At 38.8% G+C, this 23136-nt stretch overlaps 1 protein-coding gene and 1 pseudogene across 6 annotated transcripts in view; both read right to left on the bottom strand.

Annotated features, from left to right (window-relative positions):
- Positions 1–5121, bottom strand: part of MINPP1 (multiple inositol-polyphosphate phosphatase 1) — a 71750-nt gene extending 66629 nt beyond the window's left edge. For all 6 annotated transcript variants that reach the window (XR_011564228.1, XM_070780431.1, XM_070780433.1 and 3 more), the window contains exons 1-2: positions 4387–5121; positions 1283–1480 (exon numbers count right to left, since the gene is read on the bottom strand). Coding sequence is in view for 5 of the 6 variants with exons in the window: in XM_070780431.1 (XP_070636532.1) it covers positions 1283–1480; positions 4387–5023 (835 nt within the window). In the remaining variant the exon portion in view is untranslated. The remainder of the gene's footprint in view (positions 1–1282; positions 1481–4386) is intronic.
- A 14685-nt stretch (positions 5122–19806) lies between these two features.
- Positions 19807–22821, bottom strand: LOC109578967 (rab GTPase-activating protein 1-like; annotated as a pseudogene).
- Between the last annotated feature and the right edge of the window lie 315 nt (positions 22822–23136).

The following is a 23136-nucleotide window of genomic DNA, read 5'->3' as shown; positions in this document are numbered from 1 at the left end:
CTAAGGGCCCTCAATTTATTTACAGCAACTAACTGAAGCATAATTTTAAAATCTGATCAAACTAAGTTGTGGGTATATAGATACTCATTATATTACCCTTTATTATTATCTATGTACTTGAATTATTTCCCAAATAAGTAATTTTTAAAGCTCTGCAAATGACTCCAATGCATAGCCAGTTAAAGAAAGAGAAAAAACTCAATTTTAAATGCTACTAGGCATCTTCACTTTTCTGATCCTTCGGCATTCCAGGTGGTACAGTGGTAAAGAATCTGCCTGCCAATGCACGAACTGCAGGAAACTGGGGTTTGATTTCTGGGTTGGGAAAATCCTCTGGAGGAGGGCATGGCAACCCACTCCAGTAATCCTGCCCAGAGAATTCCATGGACAGAGCAGCTTGGCGGGCCACAGTCCATGGTGTCACAAAGAGTCGGGCATGATTGAGCATGCACTCACATAAAGCATTTAGACACCAGATCAACAGATGCTAGTCTACTTAATTTGTTCCCAACATCTCCTACTTCTAGTCCTTGGAAATTTATTCACACTATAAAGAAATTACACTCTATATATAGATTGATCAGTATCTGCTATATGGATTACACATTCTTAGAAAACAGGGGACATTTTTTTATTATTTTTCTTAATTTCTCATTGCTAGGTGAGTATGTATCCTGGTTTTCCACCTGCTCTCCCAGCACAATTAATAATAGTGTTTCCTTTTACCCAGGTTGCAGGATAAATTGCAGCCAACCCATCACTGCAACAGCTTATGACAGATATGTCAGTTCACTTTCTCAAAATCTCTAGGATAAAAGCCTCAAAGGAAAAAAAAAATTACACTTCTTCTCTAAAACTTTATCCCTTTCAAACATTAACATGTACTTCTGAACTGCTTTAAAAGCTAAAGAATTTTTATATGATTTTCCATTTGTATTACTTTAGGAGGAAATAATTCAGAAAAGATAATTTCTGTTTTGTAAATAATGCTTGGGGTTGAAGCTTCACATAACTTTTCCCTCAAAAAAAAAAAAAAAAAATCCAGTATATATCAAGAATTTTGTGCATTAACTTACATAAAACTCAAAGAAAAATCTGAACCCCAAAATAGTAAGCATGAGATATAAATCTTCTTAACCTAGAACACATTATTTTCTCAATGTAAAATCAATTGTGGTCCTTTAAAAGGAATAACTTTATGCTTCCATATTATTCCATATTTACAGTTTAAAAATCACTTAAATTATTTCAGAGTTCAAATGCAACATAACAGGCACATTACCTGCATTTAAGTTGTTGACTGGCACTTGCAAAATATCTGCAACTTTTTTTAATATGTTCTGCATTTCTGGTCCAGTTTTGAAGGCTTCTACATGATAAAGAGCAGTAGCATTCCTTTCCACTTGAGTTAAAAACTTCTCACAATGATCAAAGAACCTCATTAATTTATCATTAATTCTTGGAGGTCCACACTCCATATCTGAAAGGAGAAAAAAATACTGTGTGTATACATATGTGTGTGTATATATATACACATATATACATATATATATGTACATATACATCCATTGATAGGAATGACAATTTGAAATTATTGAAAATTTTGTTTCAAGTATAAAGAGGAACACTAAAAACCTATTCACACCTCAACATATCTGAAATAAGTAAACACACTGCTTATGAAAGATATGGGGCACAACTATCTCCCACTTGTAAAGATAGTTCATGAGAGGTTGAAAAAAAGACGCTAAAAAAGACTAAAGAAACAGAGAACATCAAAGGTAAAATAAAATGTTAGAGCAATACTACACTATGAAATAAACTGAAATGAATGTTTTCTTAAAGAAAATAAAAAATGATTTGACATGAATGTCATAAGAAGTACAAAAATGTATTACATAGGTACTGTTTCTATCAGGCATAGAAAATTTGAGAAATCAAACTAAAACTTAGCAAAGATTCTAATAACAAGGTGAGAGAGAATTCAAGATAGACTCTGTTTTACTACTTTAATCCAAAGTCTAAATAAAGAGTATTTTATTTTATCAACTAACTTTCTCAAATCTATGTTACTTTACAAAAAGACTGCTTTGGACAAAAACTATTGACAACAACACAAGATATATTAAAGTTTCAGGTATTATGTATTTCATTGTGCTAGACGTTTCTGATTTGGTTTATTTTCTAATTGGAGCTCCTACATAACTTTCCATTAAAAATTTTATATGTTACATTATTTCCCCAATTAAAGAACAAATGCATACTAGAAAAGCATTCATAATCATGCTCAAACTACTGGGATGTCTTTTAATTTTTCTCAGTCATATTTAAAATACACAGATTTTCAGTCATCTATGACAAGAACACTGAGTACTAATAGTACATAATATTGTTTCTGTAATTAAAATGAGAAAACTATGTCTTGTTATACCGTTTTGTTTTGGATGTGTCTGTGAAAATCTCTCTATGTATGTGTATTTATTCATTTCAAATCCTGAAATGAATAATTAAGCCCACTGAATTGGCAACTGGATTACAGTTCTTAAGAAACATCTTGACTGAGAAAATAAGTCATCTTTATCATCTTTTTCTGTGGCCTCAAAATTTCCTAAGTAGATCTGGATAATTCACCCCTGCTATTATCTAATTACTGCTGTTCTTTAAACAGAAACAAAGGCATTGTTCTGTTTCTGTAAGAATACAAAATCCAATTCAGTGGCTTCCCTCCAAACCCCAGATGTACAAAACAGGCAAAACAATTGTCTGTAGATAATACTAATGCAGCTAAGCAAAAGGTTTAATCGCTGAGACTGAAAATGGTGAGGGGCAGCTTATCCTGAACTATTTTGACCCAGGGCTAGCAAAAGCTAATTCTCACAATGCCATTTAAGGGCAAAAACTCATTCATCCCTCTCAGAAGGTCCAGTAGTTCCTTTCTGGTATACACTAGTGTATACCAACATTCAGCTAACTTTAAAAAACTGTGGGAAATTTTCACTCATACTAATGGAAAAAAGTCTAGCTATTTAATTAAAAAGCACAATTCAACAAGTGACTAAACACAAGTCAGCAAAATAAGTTACCCACAGAGCAGTAACATGACAGTGTCAATGGAAGACCCCTCGGAGATGGCTGAACAGCTGAAGAGAGGATGCTATTTGAGAAATGACAAACCAGACTACTTCTAATTTATTTTTCACTTGGGCTTTTTAAAGCTAAACGATGCCTCACCTCAACTTTGACCTTAAAGCTGATCAAGAAGTATTAACACTTGTTCATCTCTCTGGCACAAAAATGTCATGTTTTCATTCTTATCCTTAAGTTATAGGACAAATAGAAGTTGTACATATAGTACAATGGTTAAGAGATCAAGTTCTAAACCCTTTTCCCTGGGTCCACACCCAGTCATCTGAAATTAGGCAAATAATTGCTTCTATGTCTCAACCTCCTCACCTGTTAAGATGGGCAAAAATGCCATCAACTTCAGAGAGCTGTTGTAAAGATTATGTGAAATAAGTGTGAGGCATGCCTGGCACACAGCAAGCATTAAGTGTTTGCTATTATTATTGTTGTTGTCTATGACTATTAAAACACTTTCTAAGGAAAAAAGCATCATTCCGGAGAAAACAGAAGGCCTGGATTCTGGGCCTGACTCTTAGTCCTTAAACTAAGGAAGGACAATCAGCAAGGGATATTCTTGGGCTCAGCATCATGACCTGTGAAATAAGAACAACGCTGGATGATCTCCCAAACTTTGCAAAAGCATAAGTAATGGAATAAATTAGTAAAGTACTGCGCCATGACCATGGACCGCAGCTACAAGGAGAGGAACTCTACAGGACATGCAAGAGCAAAAGAGAAAAACGCAGAGCAGTGAAGAAAATCCGAGGGCAGCTTCCTGAAATAGGTTGTAGGTCTAGAACTGGTATCTGAAAAAGTTGTTAATGAAAAAAATAAAACAACATCCAAATAGTATCAGAGGTAAAGCCTGAGGGAAAAAACTCATAGACTGTATTAAATTAAAAAAAAAAAAAAGGTGCGCCCAACTGTGGAACTCGCTGTCAGAGAGAGGAAAGGGACAAGGGTTGGTGCTCAGAGAAATTCATTTTGGGAATGGATGATCAAAAACTGCCCTGGCCTGTCTCTTTTACTACTGGATCCCCCAACGTCTACTACAGCTTCCTGTACGTAGAAGGTAACCAAATTCATCCTTGATAAAAGAATAAATGAACATCATGGATGTATGTATGAGAAGTCAAGAGCTGAACAGCCCAAAGGATGGGCGCGGGGTGGGCGGAGAAGGACGGGGAGGCTGGGGTCAGAGGGAAGTGAGGAGAGGCTGGAGTCGGGGAAGTCCAGGATCTGGGGGCGACCCAGGGTGGTCACCTGCGATGTCGGGTGGCGGTAACCCCGGGTGGTAGTGCTGCCAGAGCCCTTGCAGGAAGGCGGCGCCGCTGTCCACGCAGCGGTGCTTGGAGCTGGTGACTAGCTGCAGGCGGCCGTAGTTCTCTCGGCTGAAGAGGGCAGGGAAAAGGGAGGCCAGGCGCAGGGCCAGCTGTCGCATGTCCTGCCGCCCCTTCTCCACCAGCTGCCCGTCCATCCAGTCAGCGTACCACAGCGGCCAGTCGGCCAGCGCGGCGCCCAGGTCGCCGCGGCCGGCAGCGCGAGTCCGGTCATCCTCGGCCCCGCGGGCCTGCAGCAGCCCGTGCAGCTGCCGCAGCTTGCGGATCTGTTTGGTCGTCGGGTAGCGGGTGCCATGGCGGATGAGGGCGACCAGTTGCACCGGGGTGCAGGTCTCCTCTAACAACTCCGGGTCCCGCCGCGGCACTTCGGGGTCCGGCAGCAGCCCGGGGTTGGCATCCTCGTAGCGAGTCTTGGTGCCAAAGTAGGGGCTGAGCGCGGAAACCACACTGTTCTCCGGCTCCAGGAGGGAGCAGCGAGAGAGCGACGAGACCAGCGCCACAGCCAGGACCGCGACGGGCGTTGCGGAGACCCTGACGAGGCTGCACGGGCCGCGGGGCATGGTGCGCTGCGACCCGCGGAGGGTGACGTACCGGCTGGGTCGCCGACTTCCGGCTCCGGTGGGCAGGGGGCGGGCCTGAAGGGCGCTTCCGGCCGGTGCCCCCGGGATTCACAGAGAGATCTCAGCACTCCGGCTCTGAAGGGGTAACCCTGGCTGTCAGAGCACCGAGAGGACAGGCGGGATGCTACGAGGAGCCCAGTGGACTCGTGGCTCAGGTGAAGCCGGCAGAAATCTCCTAGGAGTTTTGGAGATCTGTGGCTAAGGTGGAGCCTGCATCTCCTGGCCCTGGAACGTGGAATTTCCTCATAGCTGGCGCCTCAGGGACTGACTCAAAGACTCCCCCACTGTTTTCATTCTCTTGGTTGTGAATGAACCCGGATTCAGGCTTAGTCTCCAAAGCTGCCAAAACAGGACACGTTTTAACAGCTGACTCTTGTGTCATCATTCTTAACATTGTACTCTGTTTTTCAAAATGTAGTTTGAACCGCTGCATCAAATCTGCCTGAAGCCTTTGATGAAAATGTAGATTCGTGGTTCCTGCCCCCAAATACCTCCTAAGCCCAAGGTTTTCCTACGTTTGCGTTGCCCTTTTACAGCAGGCAGAGAAGAACCTGGAAAGAGGCTCAGTTCTCCAGGAAATGTAATTCCTGAACTTTGGTATTTTCTTGACATGGAGCGGCAAAGCTGACATCAGCGAGACAGCATCCCAGAAGTACTGGCTTGATACCGAAGGTTTAGCAAGTAGAGACAGCAATCCTAACAACTCGGGAGCCTTGAGTCATGGTCCAATAGATTTACTCCATTATTAAGTATGAGCTAATCTTTGTGAAGTAAACGAGGTCTGTATTTACCACCACTTTGAGTCCAGACTGACTCTGCTTCCCACATAATTACATTTTTGTAGGTTATTGCTCAGAATCTCACTCCAGAAATCATAAATCTGAACAGCACCTTGGTTTCTCCACTTGTTAGTCTCTCAGTCGTGTCTGACTCTCTGCAATCCCATGGTCTGTAGCCTGCCAGGCTCCTCTGTTCATGGAATTCTCCAGGCAAGAATATTGGAGTGGGTTGCCATTTCCTTCTCCAGAGGATCTTCCCAGGGATCAAACCTGGGTCACTTGTATTGCAGGCAGATTCTTTACCATCTGAGCCACCAGACCCTGTCCTTTTCCACTTGAATCCTAGTTTATATGCCAGCTAGGAAAGAGTATTAAAGAAATTATGTATGCTCAGTTGCTTCAGTCGTGTCTGACTGTTGGCACCTCTGTGGACTGCAGCCTGCCAGGTTCCTCAGTCAATGGGATTCTCTAGGCAAGAATACTGGAGTGAGTTGCCATGTGCTGCTCCAGGGTGTCTTCCTGACCCTGGGATTGAACCCGTGTCTTCGGCATTGCAGGCGGATTCTTTACTGACCGAGCCACCAGGGAAGCCCAAAGAAGTCATAGAATGATCCAAATAGGAGGAAGTTTGGGTTATGTTTTTCTAAGTGTAGCTTTTCCTTCAAAGACACTTTTGGTAAGTGTCTTTTGGTAATTGCTCATGGTAAGTCCATCTCTAGCTTTATTCTTTTTATCCATAAAAGTGCCCCTCTGGTCCAGAAACAAGTACCTGTAAATGTTAAGCAGTAAGGAAAATGGTGTAAAGTCAAGAATAGATTCCAACTTGAATTCTTCAAAATTTTAAGAACCATGACAGGTAACCATTTTTAGAATATGTTCTTTTTTGTTATACCATGTTTTGGAATGTTAGTGCCTGAATACTTATGTCGGTGATATTTCACAGAGCTGTGCTCAAATTAATGTTAACGAACATCTACTCTTTCTTTATAGACTTCCTTTAAAAAAAAATTTTATTGGTGTATAGTTGATTTACAATGTTGTGTTAGTTTCAGGTGTATAGCAAAATGAATCAGTTGTACATATATCTACTCTTTTAGATCCTTTTTCCATATAGGCCATTACAGAGTATTGAGTAGAGTTTACCGTGGTATACAGTAGGTCCTTGTTAGTTACGGTTCATTAAGCAAACATTTGTTCCAGATGCATCTCACTATGTTTTACTTAATACATAGTGTATTTTACTTAATAAAATACATACATTTTATTATGTATTTACTTAATACCTGTATTTAATAATCACCTCAGGCTTCCCTGGTGGTCCAGTGGTTAAGAATCTGCCTGCCTGTTCAGGGAAGACTTCACATGCTGCAGAGCAGCTAAGCCTGTGCACCTGGAGTCCTTGCTCTGCAAGGAGAAGCCACTGAAATGAGAAGCTCATGCCCTCCACAACTAGAGAAAGCCCAAGTGCAGCAATGAAGACCCAGTGCAATGATAAATAAATAATGATCACGTCTCATGACCAATCTTTTGAGTCCTCAGGAGCTACGAAATCCTAACAGCATCACTCCTTCCTAATGCAACAATCTTTAGAGAATTTAACTTCCAAAACACTAGATTTGCCCCTAGCTTGATTTTATTTTTCTTCCTCTAATTATTCATCTATTTATGCTGATTATATACTTACATAAACCAATTCCAATTATTTTTGATGTCAAGCCAGAATGGCAAATGATAAAATAGAATTAACTTCATGTTAATGTTTTTGCCATAATATTTTTGGCTAGGAAAATCTAGCATGACGAGAACAGAAATTTCATAAGCTTTGTATCCAGACTCCAGCTCAGTGACTCATTAACCTTGGAAAATTACCTACGTTCTCTGAGGCTTGGTTTCCTTATCTGAAAATAGGAATATTAGAACCTATACTGCAGGAATTCTTTGAGAATAGGAAATGATTAAAGCCTACAGACTGCTATGAATTATATTTTTAACCGTAAATAATGTTCAATGTTGTTATCATTCCTATGCTGAGATGCTTAGTTCTCTAGCAACTGTGCAGTATAAACTTTCATCTTAAAGTGAATGACCTCCACAGACAAAACACACATCAAAGATCATTTCATAACTTTTCTTTTAAAAAAAATCCACTCATCTCACCTAAAGACTGGATGGTTTCCCTTCCCACATAAGAGGCTGTGGGCATGGCAACAATGTATTTGACAAATCTACCACAACACAAGAGATGAAATGGAAAATTCATGGTTCTGCTTCCTTGAGATGGTAGAGGGTGGAACCAAGAGCACAGAGAATTCAATTTGGACCAAAAGGAGAGGAGACTTTATCTTCTGAGGGAAGATTGGAAGGATGGATACACAGTTGGATACATTTGTTAGTCTAGCAGCAGAGAATTCATGGATTTCAAGCCTGGTGGTCTCACCTTCAGTGACACAGGAGGCAAGATTGTCTGAAGAGATGGGGGAATGAGAATTAAGTCCCATGGAATGTGGAAATGGCTTAGGTTTGTAGTGAAGAGAAAAGGGGAAACAAGCAGAAGTTTGGGTTGTTAGCTCTGAGACAACCCAAATGAAAGACTTGAATTGCACGTGGCTATACAATTTTATCCAGAAGTGAACATTATCTGTTGTGTCAGAGTGGAAAAAAAAAACCAAACAATTGTTCTATATTATTCTAATTTGTCTTAAGTAGAACTTCTTTTCTAATCAGTCTACTACATTAAAGAATAGGTTATTTGTCAGATTATTCATAGGACTTTTAAAACAGTAAAGTAATTCCACTCTTAAGATTACATGATGACATATATTTAGTATTTTACATTACAGCTACCTACTATACTTTTAAAGATGTTATTAAAATATTTTCCTGGTGGTCCAGTGTTTAAGATTCTGTGCTTCCAAAGCAGGGGGTGAGGGTTTGATCCCTAGTTGAGGAACTAAAATTCCACATGCTCTAGGTGTAGCCCCCCTGCCCCCCCACCAAAAAAAAAAAAAAAACAAAGTTATAAAAGATGGCTTTCTGGTGAAGTAAAGATAAAGAAAAAGCTAAATTCTATGTGGAAAAGGATAGTCTTTGAAAGGACAGTAAATATTAAGAACGTGATTTCTAAAGTTAGAATTCCTGGCTTTTAAAATTCCAGCTCCATCACTTAATATCTATGATATCTTAAATAAATTAAAATTTTGCCTCAATTGTTTTCCGTAAAGTGTACTCATCTCACATGCTAGTAAAGTAATGCTCAAAATTCTCCAAGCCAGGCTTCAGCAATACGTGAACCGTGAACTTCCTGATGTTCAACCTGGATTTAGAAAAGGCAGAGGAACCAGAGATCAAATTGCCAACATCTGCTGGATCATCAAAAAAGCAAGAGAGTTCCAGAAAAACATCTCTTTCTGCTTTATTGACTATGCCAAAGCCTTTGACTGTGTGGATAACAATAAACTGTGGAAAATTCTGAAAGAGATGGGAATACCAGACCACCTGACCTGCCTCTTGAGAAATCTGTATGCAGGTCAGGAAGCAACAGTTAGAACTGGACATGGACCAACAGACTGGTTCCAAATAGGAAAAGGAGTACGTCAAGGCTGTATATTGTCACCCTGCTTATTTAACTTATATGCAGAGTATATCATGAGAAACGCTGGGCTGGAAGAAGCACAAGCTGGAATCAAGATTGCCGGGAGAAATATCAATAACCTCAGATATGCAGATGACACCACCCTTATGGCAGAAAGTGAAGAGGAACTAAAAAGCCTCTTGATGAAAGTGAAAGAGGAGAGTGAAAAAGTGGGCTTAAAGCTCAACATTCAGAAAACGAAGATCATGGCATCCGGTCCCATCACTTCATGGGAAATAGATGGGGAAACAGTGGAAACAGTGTCAGACTTTATTTTTCGGGGCTCCAAAATCACTGCAGATGGTGATTGCAGCCATGAAATTAAAAGACGCTTACTCCTTGGAAGGAAAGTTATGACCAACCTAGATAGCATATTCAAAAGCAGAGACATTCCTTTGCCAACAAAGGTCCATCTAGTCAAGGCTACGGTTTTTCCTGTGGCCATGTATGGATGTGAGAGTCGGACTGTGAAGAAGGCTGAGCGCCGAAGAATTGATGCTTTTGAACTGTGGTGTTGGAGAAGACTCTTGAGAGTCCCATGGACTGCAAGGAGATCCAACCAGTCCATTCTGAAGGAGATCAGCCCTGGGATTTATTTGGAAGGAATGATGCTAAAGCTGAAACTCCAGTACTTTGGCCACCTCATGCGAAGAGTTGACTCATTGGAAAAGACTCTGATGCTGGGAGGGATTGGGGGCAGAGGAGAAGGGGATGACAGAGGATGAGATGACTGGACAGCATCACTGACTTGATGGACGTGAGTCTGGGTGAACTCCAGGAGTTGGTGATGGACAGGGAGGCCTGGTGTGCTGCAATTCATGGGGTCGCAAAGAGTCGGACATGACTGAGAGACTGAACTGAATAGAACTGAACTGAACTGAAAGTAATTATCTCATGGGATTGTCCAGAAGATTAAATGAAACAGTTTCCATAAAAGCTTTATTAGCTTTATTAGTTCCTGGCCCCAAATAAGTATCAGTTACTTTTAGCAAACAAAATTAAAATGTTTATTATTGCTTCTCCTTTAATCAAGTAGATTGACAAGTAGCCAGTTTTTCATAGATATCTATTATCTCACAGCTATGTCAAGCAACTTACCTTGTGCCTTTGCCAAGAAGGTTTTGTCTCTAGTATCTCAGTGCCCTGCTGTTTCATCTTTCCTTTGCAATTAATTGATTTGGTGCTTACTTGCTTTTTACTGTGAAAAAAGAGACCAACAGAAGAGGTGTCCATGCTTCAACCACAGTGCCTTCAACCTTGCTTGAATGTAGAGGTTGCAAGGATCACAAGCTCCACAGACTGCAGGATAGCTTTGCTCCAAAGGAGCTCATCACCATATTGTTCTCCAGTATAGCAAAGCTAATGTGAATTGTTTAAGTTCTTTCAACTGATGAATTAGAACTTCACTGAACCACACAGCAATAATGGAGGTGACTTGCTATTTTACTTTCTGTATTATACCCTGCTAAGGGAGTTATTTCGGAGAAGGCAATGGCACCCCACTCCAGTACTCTTGCCTGGAAAATCCCATGGATGGAGGAGCCTGGTGGGCTGCAGTCCATGGGGTCGCTGAGGGTTGGAAACGACTGAGCGACTTCCCTTTCACTTTTCACTTTCATGCATTCGAGAAGGCAATGGCACCCCACTCCAGTGTTCTTGCCTGGAGAATCCCAGGGACGGGGTAGCCTGGTGGGCTGCTGTCTATGGGGTCGCACAGAGTTGGACACGACTGAAGCGACTTAGCAGCAGAAGCAGCAGCAAGGGAGTTATTTGGCAGTGACAAAGCTTGTCTTCTGGTGTTCTACTGTCAGAATCCTAGGATTTTGATGTTGGAAATTTCCCCCTCCCATCAAATACTGGTTCCAAATCCACAGAACTGTTTGAGAAATCAGATACAAAACTATCATAAGTTTAAATTACCAATATTCTTTCTATGCTTTCCTACTCCCATTAATAGCAGGAACTTGTAGCTTTTCACTTTCTAGTCCTGTTCTGTAACAACTTTCAACATGCCAGAAGCATAATTCCCTCCAGAAGTCTCCTCCATCCAAAATATTGATATATTGCTTCCCAGGTGGCACCAGTAGTAAAGAACCCACTTGATAGTACAGGAGACATAAAAGACACTAGGTCAGGAAGATCCCCTGGAGGAGGGCATGGCCACCCACTCTAGTATTCTTGCCTGGAGAATCCCATGGACAGAGGAGCCTGGCGGGCTGCAGTCCATGGGGTCAAAAAGAGTCTGACATTCTTCTCCCTTATATTTTTTAAGAACAAGTACATACAATAGCAATTGTATTTTAACATTTTTTTCTGAAATGTTAGTTTTCCAAAATTGAAAAATATTTTTGACCCGTGGGATCTTTTAGACAATTTGTCAGCTGACTTTGAAACCATGAGTGTTTTGTGTTTTTTTTTTTTTATAATTCCAAACAAAATTCCAGAACAAAAGTTTATTAGTTCATCAGGAAGGCAGTTTTTTTTACTTAGTCCATTAATGGCAATTTCACTTTTTTCTCACTAGCTCAGGCAGTAACCAGTCTTCTGTTAGTTCTTGTTCACAGTTTTGTAGCATAAACTCATCTTGTTGTTTTGCTTATATTATGTATCAGTAAATATTAAAACCCAGTTAATACTTAAGCTAGAAAAGCCATGTAGGCATCTCTGGACTCATACACTTGGTTGCAGCCACTTTAGTAAAATAGGGTGGGTCACATGCCAGTGAAGCAACTATTATGGTTCCACAAACAACACCTCTCATTATCCCACTTTACTTTTCTTGTCTTACATCTTACACTGCATGGTAAGGCATCTTATACTTCCCTGATTCTGTACTCCAAGAGTAAGTAGTTGTTGCTAAATCATTCACTGCTTAATACCTTAGATGCAGGGGTATGGTGAAACCTTTTTTGATTCCCCAATATTTATTTCATATATTATATAAAGCATACTGTCAACAAATATTTGTTTTAAGGGTGTATGAATGAAAAAATAGAACAGGCAATATGGGAAGCTAAAATAAGATAGCTTTGCATTTGTTCAGTGTAATTATTTCCCCAGCTATCCCCTGGCATATGAAGAACAATATTTTTATCATGTTTGGGTGTGGAAATCAAGAGGTTAGATGCCTTACCTAAAGTCATCCAACAAGCATTTGGTAGAACCAGTTCTAGAATGTGATTGATGGAAACAGAGCTATACTTAATGCCTATTATATTCCTGACGAACAGTGACTGTGAAGAGTGTCACTTGTAGCTGAGGCTAAAAAATAAATTTTACGCATAGTATAATACTATAGTTGTTGGGCTTCCCTGGTGGCTCAGCAGTAAAGAATCCACCTGCAATGCAGGAGACACAGATTCAATCCCTGGGTTGGGAAGAGCACCTGCAGAAGAAAATGGCAACCCATTCTCATATTCTTGTCTGGAAAATCCCATGGACAGAGGAGCCTGGTAGGCGACAGTCCATGAGGTCACAAGAGTCAAATACAACTTAGCAACTAAACCACTGCCACCACTAGAGCAGTTACTATTGGCTAACTATGCAACATTTAGTCCCCATATTTTCTTGGAATTAATGTGCAGGTAGTTGCCTCTCAGGAAGATTAAACTAGTCCCCCCTCAGGAAAAACATTCTGACTGGTTTAAACTAATCCTGGTAACTCTATTTTTCTTAACAATTTTAGTTTAAGAAGAACGTATGATTCAGTTCCAGCCACTAAGATATGAAGGTCAGTCTACTGGGAAGTTTCTGGGCAAGTTTTTTTGGGCCTAAGAAAGAATCAAATGATGGAGTGATGATCAGTCAATGGTCAATGGATTGGAGGTTCTATTGAATCAGAGGAATATTGCAGTTGGCACAGTAAAATACTCTGGAAGGAAAGAAAATCATATTTAGTGAATGAAATGCTTAATGGATATTTTGGAGGTGGTACAGTGGTGGTTATTGATTAATGGAGACATTTTAGAATATAAGATTAAGAAAGCTTAACCAAGGTAATTTATAGAATACAAATCTTTTAGAAGTAAGGAGGTTAAAAAAAATGAGAGGTCAAGAAATTTTGAATCAAAACTTTTGTTCCTGGTTCTAAATTCTGTTCTTATTGGACTTAAGCCCCAGTAGCATCTCACCTTCCAGTAGCCTGTGCACCTCACTGCCCACCCCACCCCTAAAAACCCCCACCTCATTCAGCAACAGTTCCATGAATGTTATTAAAGTATTTTACATAGACATTTTGTTTTTAATGGATGCCATTGAAGGTTGGAAAGATGAAAAAGGTCAGCAGCACAAAGATGTAAATAATTTTAAATATAATCTTAAAAACCTTCATTCTTAAAATGAAAGAGATACACTCAAGGAAGAGGCAAATGCCCTGGACACTACCATGTCTGAAGATAACTAGACCTGCTACGTCATCTTACTACCAGAAAGGAGCCAGCTTGAAAACAAAGCTAACACAATGAGATCACACAGAAGAAAATGAAAAGAACCTGTCTTAGATAATGCTAATGAGCCGATGGATTAAACCTGGAGTATACTTACTATGAGCTTCTTGTCATCTAAGGTGATAAATGCCTTTACTGTTTAAACCAATGTTTCATTATTTTCTGTAGAAAGTAAAAGTGAAAGTGAAGTCGCTCAGTCGTATCCGACTCTTTGCGACCCTGTGGACTGTAGCCCATCAGGCTCCTCTGTCCATGGGATTCTCCTGGCAAGAATACTGGAGTGGGTTGCCATTTCCTTCTCCTTATTTTCTGTAGAAAGCCTCCTAATTGGGGTAAGTATTGCTATCTATTAACCACACTTAACCACTTAGGATGTCCTTTCATGCTTTTCTTGATTTCCCTTAAGTCATCTACTGAGAATAACAGAAAATCATTGATGGTGATTTTCTGATTACAACCCATTAGATATGACTTTGGGTCTCTGAATGATCATAGTTAATAAAGCATAGGAAACACTGGGAAAATTAGGAAGTGAGTGGGTAGGATGAGACACCTGGTGATGGAGGTGATCCTGGTCAGGTAAAGTGAAATGTAAGCCAAGTGGGAGATGCAAATGAAAACAGAGAGAAGGCAACTATTCTTTTTTCTGGGTGGGAGGGAGGCAGTATTCAAATCTTTACTTATTTTTTAATTTAACTTTTATGTTGGCATATAGTTTACAATGTTGTGTTAGTTTCAGGTGTACAGCAAAGTGAATCAGTTATACATATGTTTATTCTTTTCATATTCCTTTCCCATATAGATTATTACATAATATTGAGTAGCATTCCCTGTGTTGTACAGTAGGTCCCTGTTGATTTTCTTTTTTATACATATTTGTGTGTGTATATTAATCCCAAACTCCTAATTTATCCCTTGCCCCTACGTTTCCTGCTTTGGTAACCATAAGTCTGTTTCTGAAGTCAGTTTTTGAGTCTGTTTCTGCTTTGCAAATAAGTTAATTTGTATCATTATTTTAGATTTCACATATAAGCAACATCATATGCTATTTGTCTTTCTGTGTCTGACTTACTTCACTTATAGTATGATAATCTGTAGATCCATCCATGTTGCTGCAAATGGCGTTATTTCATTCTTTTCTATGACTTAGTAATATTCCATTGTATATGTGTACCACATCTTGTTTATTCAATCCTCTGTCGATGGACATTTAGTTTGCCTCCATATCCGAGCTATTGTAAATAGTGTTACAAGGAACATTAAGGTATATATATCTTTTTGAATTATGGTATTCTTCAGATATATGCTCAGGAGTGGGATCGCTGGACCTATGGTAGCTCTATTTTTAGCTTTTTAAGGAACCTCCATACAGTCCTCCATAGTTGAATGAATTTACATTTCCAACAACAGTGTAGGTTTCCTTTCTTCCACATCTTCTCCAGCATTTACTGTTTGTAGAATTTTTTTTGATAATGGCAGTTCTGACTGATATGAGGTAATACTTCATTATAGTTTGGATTTGTATTCCTCTAATAAGTAGTGAGAAGAAAATGACAACCCACTGGAGAAGGAAATGGTAATCCACTCAAGTATTCTTGCGTGGGAAATCCCATGGTTGGAGAAGCCTGGCAGGCTACACTCCATGGGGTTGGAGAGAGTCAGACACGACTTAGTGAATAAACAATAACAATAATAAGTGATGCTGAGCATCTTTTCATGTGCTTTTTGGCCATCTGTATGGTCTGTTTAGGTCTTCTGCCAATTTTTTGATTGGGTTATTTTTTGATATTGAACTGCATGAACTGTTTGTATATTTTGGAGATTAAGCCCCTTGTCAGTTGCTTCATTTGCAAATATTTTCTCCCATTCTGATGGTTGTCTTTTTGTTTCATTTATGATTTTCTTTGCTATGCAAATAAAAAGTTTAGTTAGTCCCCATTTGCTTTTGTTTTTATTTTCATTACTCTAGGAGTAATGGATCAGAAAAGATCCTGTTGTGGTTTATGTCAGAGAGTTTTCTGCCTATGTTTTCTTCTAAGAGTTTTATAGTGTTCAGCCTTACATTTAAGTCTTTAATCCATTTTGAGTTTAGTTTTGTGTATGGTGTTAGAGAATTTTCTAATTTCATTCTTTTACATGTAGCTGTCCAATTTTCCCAGCATCACTTATTGAAGAGACTATCTTTTCTCCATTGTGTATTCTTGCCGTTCTGGTCATAGATTAATTAACCATAGGTGTATGGGTTTATTTCTGGACTGTCTAGCCTGTCCCATTGAATATATTTCTGGTGGTTTTCTTTTTTCTGGTGACAGTACCATACTCTTTTAATTACCATAGCTTTGTAATATAGTCTGAAACCAGGGAGCCTGATTGCTCCAGCATTGTTTTTCTTTCTCAGGGTTGCTTTGGCTATTCAAAGTCTTTCATGTTTCTGTACAAATTTTTGAGTTTTTGTTCTAGTTCTGTACAAATTCCATTGGTAATTTGATAGGGATTGCATTAAATCTGTACATTGCCTTGGGTAGTATACTCATTTTGACACTATTGATTCTACCAGTTCAAGAACATGGTATATCTTTCCATCTGTTTGTGTCATCTTTGATTTCTTTCATCAGTATCTTATAGTTTTCAGAGTACAGGTCTTTTGTCTTTTTAGATAGGTTTCTTCCTAGGTATTTTATGCTTTTTGATTAAATGGTAAATGAGATTGTTTCCTTAATTTCCTTTCCTGATCTTTAATTGTAGTGTATAAGAAATACAAGAGATTTCTGTGTATTAATTTTGTATCCTGCAACTTTACTGAATTTATTGACTATCTCTAATAGTTTTCTGGTAGCATTTAGGATTTTCTATGTAAAGTATCATGTCTTAAGCAAACAATTTTACTTCTTTTCTAATTTATATCCCTTTTATTTCTTTTTATTTTCTGATTTCTTTGACTAGGACTTCCAAAACTATGTTGAATAAGAGTGGTGAGAATGGATATCCTTGTCTTGTTCTTGATCTTAGATGAAATGCTTTCAGCTTTTCACTGTTTAAAATGATATTAGCTGTGGGTTTGTCATACGTGGCAGAAGGCAACTATTCTGAGTAGAGCCAGTCTTAGGGACATAGGAGCCATATGTTCGGGGGAGAGTTGTGAAACGCATATTATAGTAGTGACATCAACCCATGTTCTTCTCTCCAGGGAGAAGTCAGTGTTCACGGGATATGAGAGAGTGCTTGTCATGCTTGTTTTCTTCAGAAACAGACCAAGTTCGGATGTGTCTCATGATAACATGATGGTCTAAAAATGAGAGGCTTGATTTTAGTTTTTCCTGTAAACATCCCAGAGGCCCCTTGTACTACTTTCTTTCAGCCTGGCACAAGTCTCATAAACTACAAGATAGCCTTAACATTCAAAGTATGGTAGTTTTCCCTCATGACCTTTGCCCTTTTCTAAATATAGTATCTTCATAATGACATAGTAATATTCTTTTGCAAATTATATGAGAGCTGTTCACATGGATTTAAAAAGTAAATCTAACAAATAGGTTGCTCTTTGCCCGATGACTCAGAGATTATTATTTATTCTTGCATTTTAGAAAAAATTAATTCCTGAGTATGTTAAATTCAATTGAATTTGAAGCCACAAAGAGGAAAGAAATAACAAGAATTGGAGTAGAAATAAATGAAATGGAGACTAGAAAAGCAATAGAGAGGCTCAATGAAGCCAAAAATTGATTGTTTGAAAGAAAAAAAAAAAAAACAACAAACTGGACCAATCTAAAGATTAAGAAAAAAGAGAAAATACTCAAATTCTAAAATCAGAAATTAAATAGGGGATATTATCACTGACTTTACAGAAATAAAAAGTATTATAACAAACATGGGAGTGGGTAGCCAATCCCTCCTCCAGGGGAATCTTCCCAACCCGGGGACTGAACCTGAGTCTCCCACATCGCAGATATATTCTTTGTCATCTGAGACAGCAGGGAAGCCCCTATAACAAACACACAAACTACCCAAACTAACTAAAGAAAAAATAGAAAATCTAAATCGACCTATAACAAATAAGGAGATTGGATCAGCAGTTGGAAATCTCACAACACAGAAAAGCCTAGGACCACATAACTGCATTGGTGAATTCTACAAACATTTAAAGAATTAACATGATTACTTCTCAAACTCTTCCAATATTTAGAAGAGGAAAGAATACTTCTTAACTCATTTTATGAAGCTATAATTATCCTGATACTAAAGCTAGTCAAAAAGACACTACAAGAAAACTGTGGGCCAATATTCCTAGTGAAAGTAGATATAAAATTCTTCAATAAAATGATAGCAAATAGAATTCAGCAGCATGTTAAAAAGATCACACACCAAGACCAAGGGGGATTTATCCCAGAAATGCAAGTGTAGTTCAACATATAAAAGTCAATCGGTATAATTCACCACATTATAGAATAAAGGAGGAGAACCATATGTCCATCTCAACTGATGTTGAAAAAGCATTTGACAAATCCAGCATTTCTTCATGATAAAAACCCTCATTAAACTAGAGATAGAAGGGAACTGTCTCTACATGATAAGGGCTGTATATAACGAACTCCCAGGTAACATCATCCTCAAGGGAAAAAGACTGAAAATTGTTCTTGGTGTTTGAAAGACTAAAATCTGTGCTTGGTGTTTGAAAGTCAAACATTCAGAAACCGTAAATGTTCTTGAAGAAGAATATATTTTCTTAAAGTTTCTGGGGTTGCGGGGGAATGTTCTCCTCCGTGTTAAAACTTCTTCATGGACTTCCCTGGTGATCCAGTGGTTAAGATTCCATCTGCCAGTGCAGGTGACACAGGATTCAGTCCCTGCTCTGGGAAGATTTCACATACTGTGGGGCAGCTGAGCCTGTGTGCCGCAACTACTCTCTAGAGCCTGCGCTCCACAACACAAGAAGCCAGCACAGTAAGATTGTGCACTGCAGCTAGAGAGGAGCCCCCACTCTCCATAACTAGAGAAAGCCAGTGCGCAGCAGTGAAGATCCAGTACAACCAAAAATAAATAAATGAAAATGTTTTTAAAAAGGGAGAAACTTCTTTATAATGAACATTGTTACACTGTACATTAGGCAAAAGTATTACTTATTGAAGTTCTTAAATAATTGTTATTGTTCCTACTGGAGTATTTGATGTGTATTTTTTATATATATGTCTGCCCTGGTGGCTCAGAGGTTAAAGGGTCTGCCTGCAACGCGGGAGACCTGGGTTCAATCCCTGGGTCTGGAAGATCCCCTGGAGAAGGAAATGGCAACCCACTCCAGTATTCTTGCCTGGAGAATCCCACGGGGTCACAAAGAGTTGGGCACGACTGAGCAACTTCACTTTTACTTTATATATGTACAGTTTGCAAACAATAGGAAATCTAAAGGACATTCTTTGAAGTAAGAAGCAGTGGTGCTTAATTTTGGGTTACTTATTATCCTCTTTTTTACATGTGAATACAATAAAGCATTTTTAAAGAAGTTTAAAAATTTTAAAGAGAATATATGAAAACATTTGATGATTCGGGATATAGGTAAGGAATGGCTGCTTTGTGTTTTAAAGGCATTTCTAGATTCTTAATATTCAGGCCAATTACTGTGATAGAGATAACGTGCTACTTACCTCAGAGTGGTTGGTTCAGATATGGTGATACAACAGAGTTGAAACAGAAAGGGCCAGTGTCAGGCCCAAGATAAATATGTCAGGAGCTGAATGCCGTCAAACCAAATCCCAATGATAAGGTATCTATTCTTCACATGAGCAACAACTGAAGTGCATTGGATTAAACAAAATATTCATGTCTGTTACAGGATTAAGGAAGTGAGGAAAATGTAAAGTGATAACGTGCTAGTTACCTCAGAGTGGTTGGTTCAGATATGGTGATACAACAGAGCTGAAACAGAAAGAGACAGTGTCAGGCCCAAGAAAAATGTGTCAGGAGCTGAAAGCTGTTTAAAATTTTTATCCTGAAGATAGAAATAACATTCTTATGAGAAATTGAACATTAAATATTAATCGATATGTATTAAATCGATTTTGCTTGTTGACACATTTGTTTGTTTGACAAACAGTTATTGAGGAGCTATGTGGTCGTTTTTAGGCCTCAGAATTAATCCAAAGCGAAACTGTGAAGTATGAAGTTTCGTTTCAGTCATTTTGCCTCTTTATACGATGCTCCTTTTGGATCCTTCAGCCTTCCTTTTCCTCCTTCAGGTTTAAAAACTAATAACATTAAGACTCTGGTGACAGGAATGACAGGGCTCCTTAGGATGAAAGATAATTGTGTTCAGAGGAAAGAGAAGTGTGTGTTTAGGAACAAAGCTCTACCACATTGTTAAATTCTACTATTAATATCTGTGGATAGACAGAATTAGGGGGCTCATAGTATTCTTTTTGCTTTCTATTGTAATGTTATGCCTTGCTTTCATAATATATGAAAAAAAGTACATATAAGAAAAGTAACAACAAAAAAATGTGTTAAAAATTTTTTCTACCATTTCAGTTTTTTTCTTTCTAATTCATTTTTAGTCCATCAGGCACACTTTACTTGTTTGGCAATGTTCTTTAAATTGTTTAAAAACTTTTGCAAATTGATCAACACTAAATGTTTCGAAGTACTACAGACATTTATAACTTTTATGCATCATATAAACGTGAAGCTTGGTATGAGGCAATGAACATTTTAAGTTGTTTTAAAATTTGAGTATTGGACATTTAGAGTGCTCTCCACTTGACCCAGGGACGGGGGAGCCTGGTGTCTGCCGCCTATGGGGTCACACAGAGTCAGACACGACTGAAGTGACTTAGCAGCAGCAGCAGCAGCAGCAGGAACTTGACACTATTAGTGATAGAGTTGAACAAATATAACTAGTTACTACGTTTAACCAAATATTTGACTAAATCATTGCTTTTCTTTGGGATCTTGAAGGATATAATATACTATGGAGGAAAAGATTAAAGTAGATTAGGATGTGACCTTGCACAGCTAAAACAGTACTTTGTCATTTTCCTTTTTTCTCATTTTTGAAGGTGGTTGATATCCACTTTCTCTCTTTCCTTTTCCCTCTCTTTCTCTCAGCTTATGAAGATTCCTAGTATAAACCCAAGAGGAGAGTTACCTGCAAATATACAAACTATAGATCCACTGGGTCTTCCTGTTGCAGATGACTCTCACATTGTCTGATATTCTTTCTCTTTTTTCCTCAGTTTCTTAGTTGATACCTTAATATTGCAAGCCTGCTCCATTAACCTTCTTACATTTTCCTCTGCCTTGAATCTCTGAATAACTTAAGTTTTTAATAGTTGAAGAATTATTGCTTTACAATGTTGTATTAGTTTCTGCTGTACAACAATGTGAATCAGCTATATGTGTACATATATTCCCTCCTTCTTGAGCCTCTCTCCTACTCTGCCATCTCTAATTAACTCTAAGAAGCTGAGCTCTGAAGAACTTTTAGCTAAGCTAAGCTAAGTCGCTTCAGTCATGTCCGACTCTGTGACCCCATAGATGGCAGCCCACCAGGCTCCCCCGTCCCTGGGATTCTCCAGGTAAGAACACTGGAGTGGGTTGCCATTTCCTTCTAAGTACCTTCAAATTCAGCTTATAGAAAATCTCTCTTTTAGGTCTTTAGGAGAGCCAAGGCTACATGAAAGATTATGTTCAATCCTTCACAAAGTAGTAAGTCAATGATAGAGAAGACCATGCAGAGTGGGAACTTGACAGTAAAAGGAGTCAGAAACCACTGGGGTTCATACATATAAGCTTCCAGGTTCAGATCAGAAAAGTGTGCAGGTCCAGTGACTGCCCTTGACAGTCTCTCTAACTGACAGAATTTGCAGTGATGGTCTTCAAAGCTGTTTTTGTAGAAGTCTCATAAATAGTCATTCCTGATTTTCACCAAAACACAGAATACTGTTCCTCTGGCATATGCTGCAGCGATACAGCAGCAAGAAAAAACTGTTCTTGATGAATGTCTTCATCATAGAGTAGGCCTTGTAGATCTTGTAGAGCAATTCCTGGCCATGTCTTCTGGTATCTTTAATTATATGCAAGAAATGTGTGATGAATATCACTCTCCTGGGCTTAGTTCACTGTGATAAGAAATTGATATCTATCCAGCATTGCCCGGTTGTCATGGCAGCCTGCTTATCATTACCTCTTCCTTCAATGCTTCAGGAACACCACTCTTTCCCACAGCAGATAGCCCTTTCTGTTATGCACCAAGGTTACTGTACCATCTTCCTAACAATTCTCCCCAAGAATATAGGATCGTCTCAGGACAGTCCTTAGGCACACCATCTGTTACACTTGAGAGTTCATTATCACTTTCCTCTTCTGCTTCATCCTTGTACGGTGACACTGGACCCCATCCACCAACAGGAGTGATTGGTTCCTCCTTCTCAGACTTGCACTGTCAACTTACCACCTCATGGATTTCCTGCATTGGTACAGCTTTTTCCCTCAGGTTGTTTCAATCTTGTGAAGAAGTAAAGGGGTTTCTCCTAAAATGCCACAAACACTCTTTTGCAGAGTACACATGTACAGCTGTCTCCAGCTGAAAATAGATAGCCTCCCCTGCCTCCATGACTACCGTGTCCTTTGCCACAGTCATATATACTCGTTTATCTTTTGGAGTTTCTTCATTAAGTGCCGAAATATTGGTGCATTGCTATTCCACATGCCAGTGATAATATAAGCTCTCCTATCATAGCTCTTTCCCATGGATTCCATCTCCAGTAAATAAATGTCATAGGTCTTCATGTTTCAACCTAGGCTTAATAAGATTCCAAAGCATCTTTCACTAGCTAATTCTTTGTTAGAAAGTTGCTACACTGTAATGACAACCTTCTTTTCTATTCCCTGTTTTAATTTGACAGTATTTTTTAAAGTGTTATATTTAATCTGTTACAAAAGATTATAAAAAAGGGAGTAAAAGTCTTCCTCTCTCTGATCTTCCCTATTCAAATTTCCTAAGGTAAAACCATTGTTTCCTGTATATCCCGACATTTGCTATTAGAATGCAAACATGTATATCTATATGATCCGTATGTGTATATGTGTGTATATGTACACATACACACACAAGGGATCAAACTAAACTAACTTTTCTTTAGCTTACTTTTTCACCCAAAAATGTATCTTAGGCATTTTTCCATGGAAATGCATTTTTTTTAGTGGTTC

This window comes from Bos indicus, chromosome 26, assembly GCF_029378745.1.
Source record: "Bos indicus isolate NIAB-ARS_2022 breed Sahiwal x Tharparkar chromosome 26, NIAB-ARS_B.indTharparkar_mat_pri_1.0, whole genome shotgun sequence".
Classification (NCBI taxonomy): domain Eukaryota; kingdom Metazoa; phylum Chordata; class Mammalia; order Artiodactyla; family Bovidae; genus Bos; species Bos indicus.
Note: the sequence above shows the minus strand (reverse complement) of the source record. Positions and strands in the feature narration are given on the sequence as shown.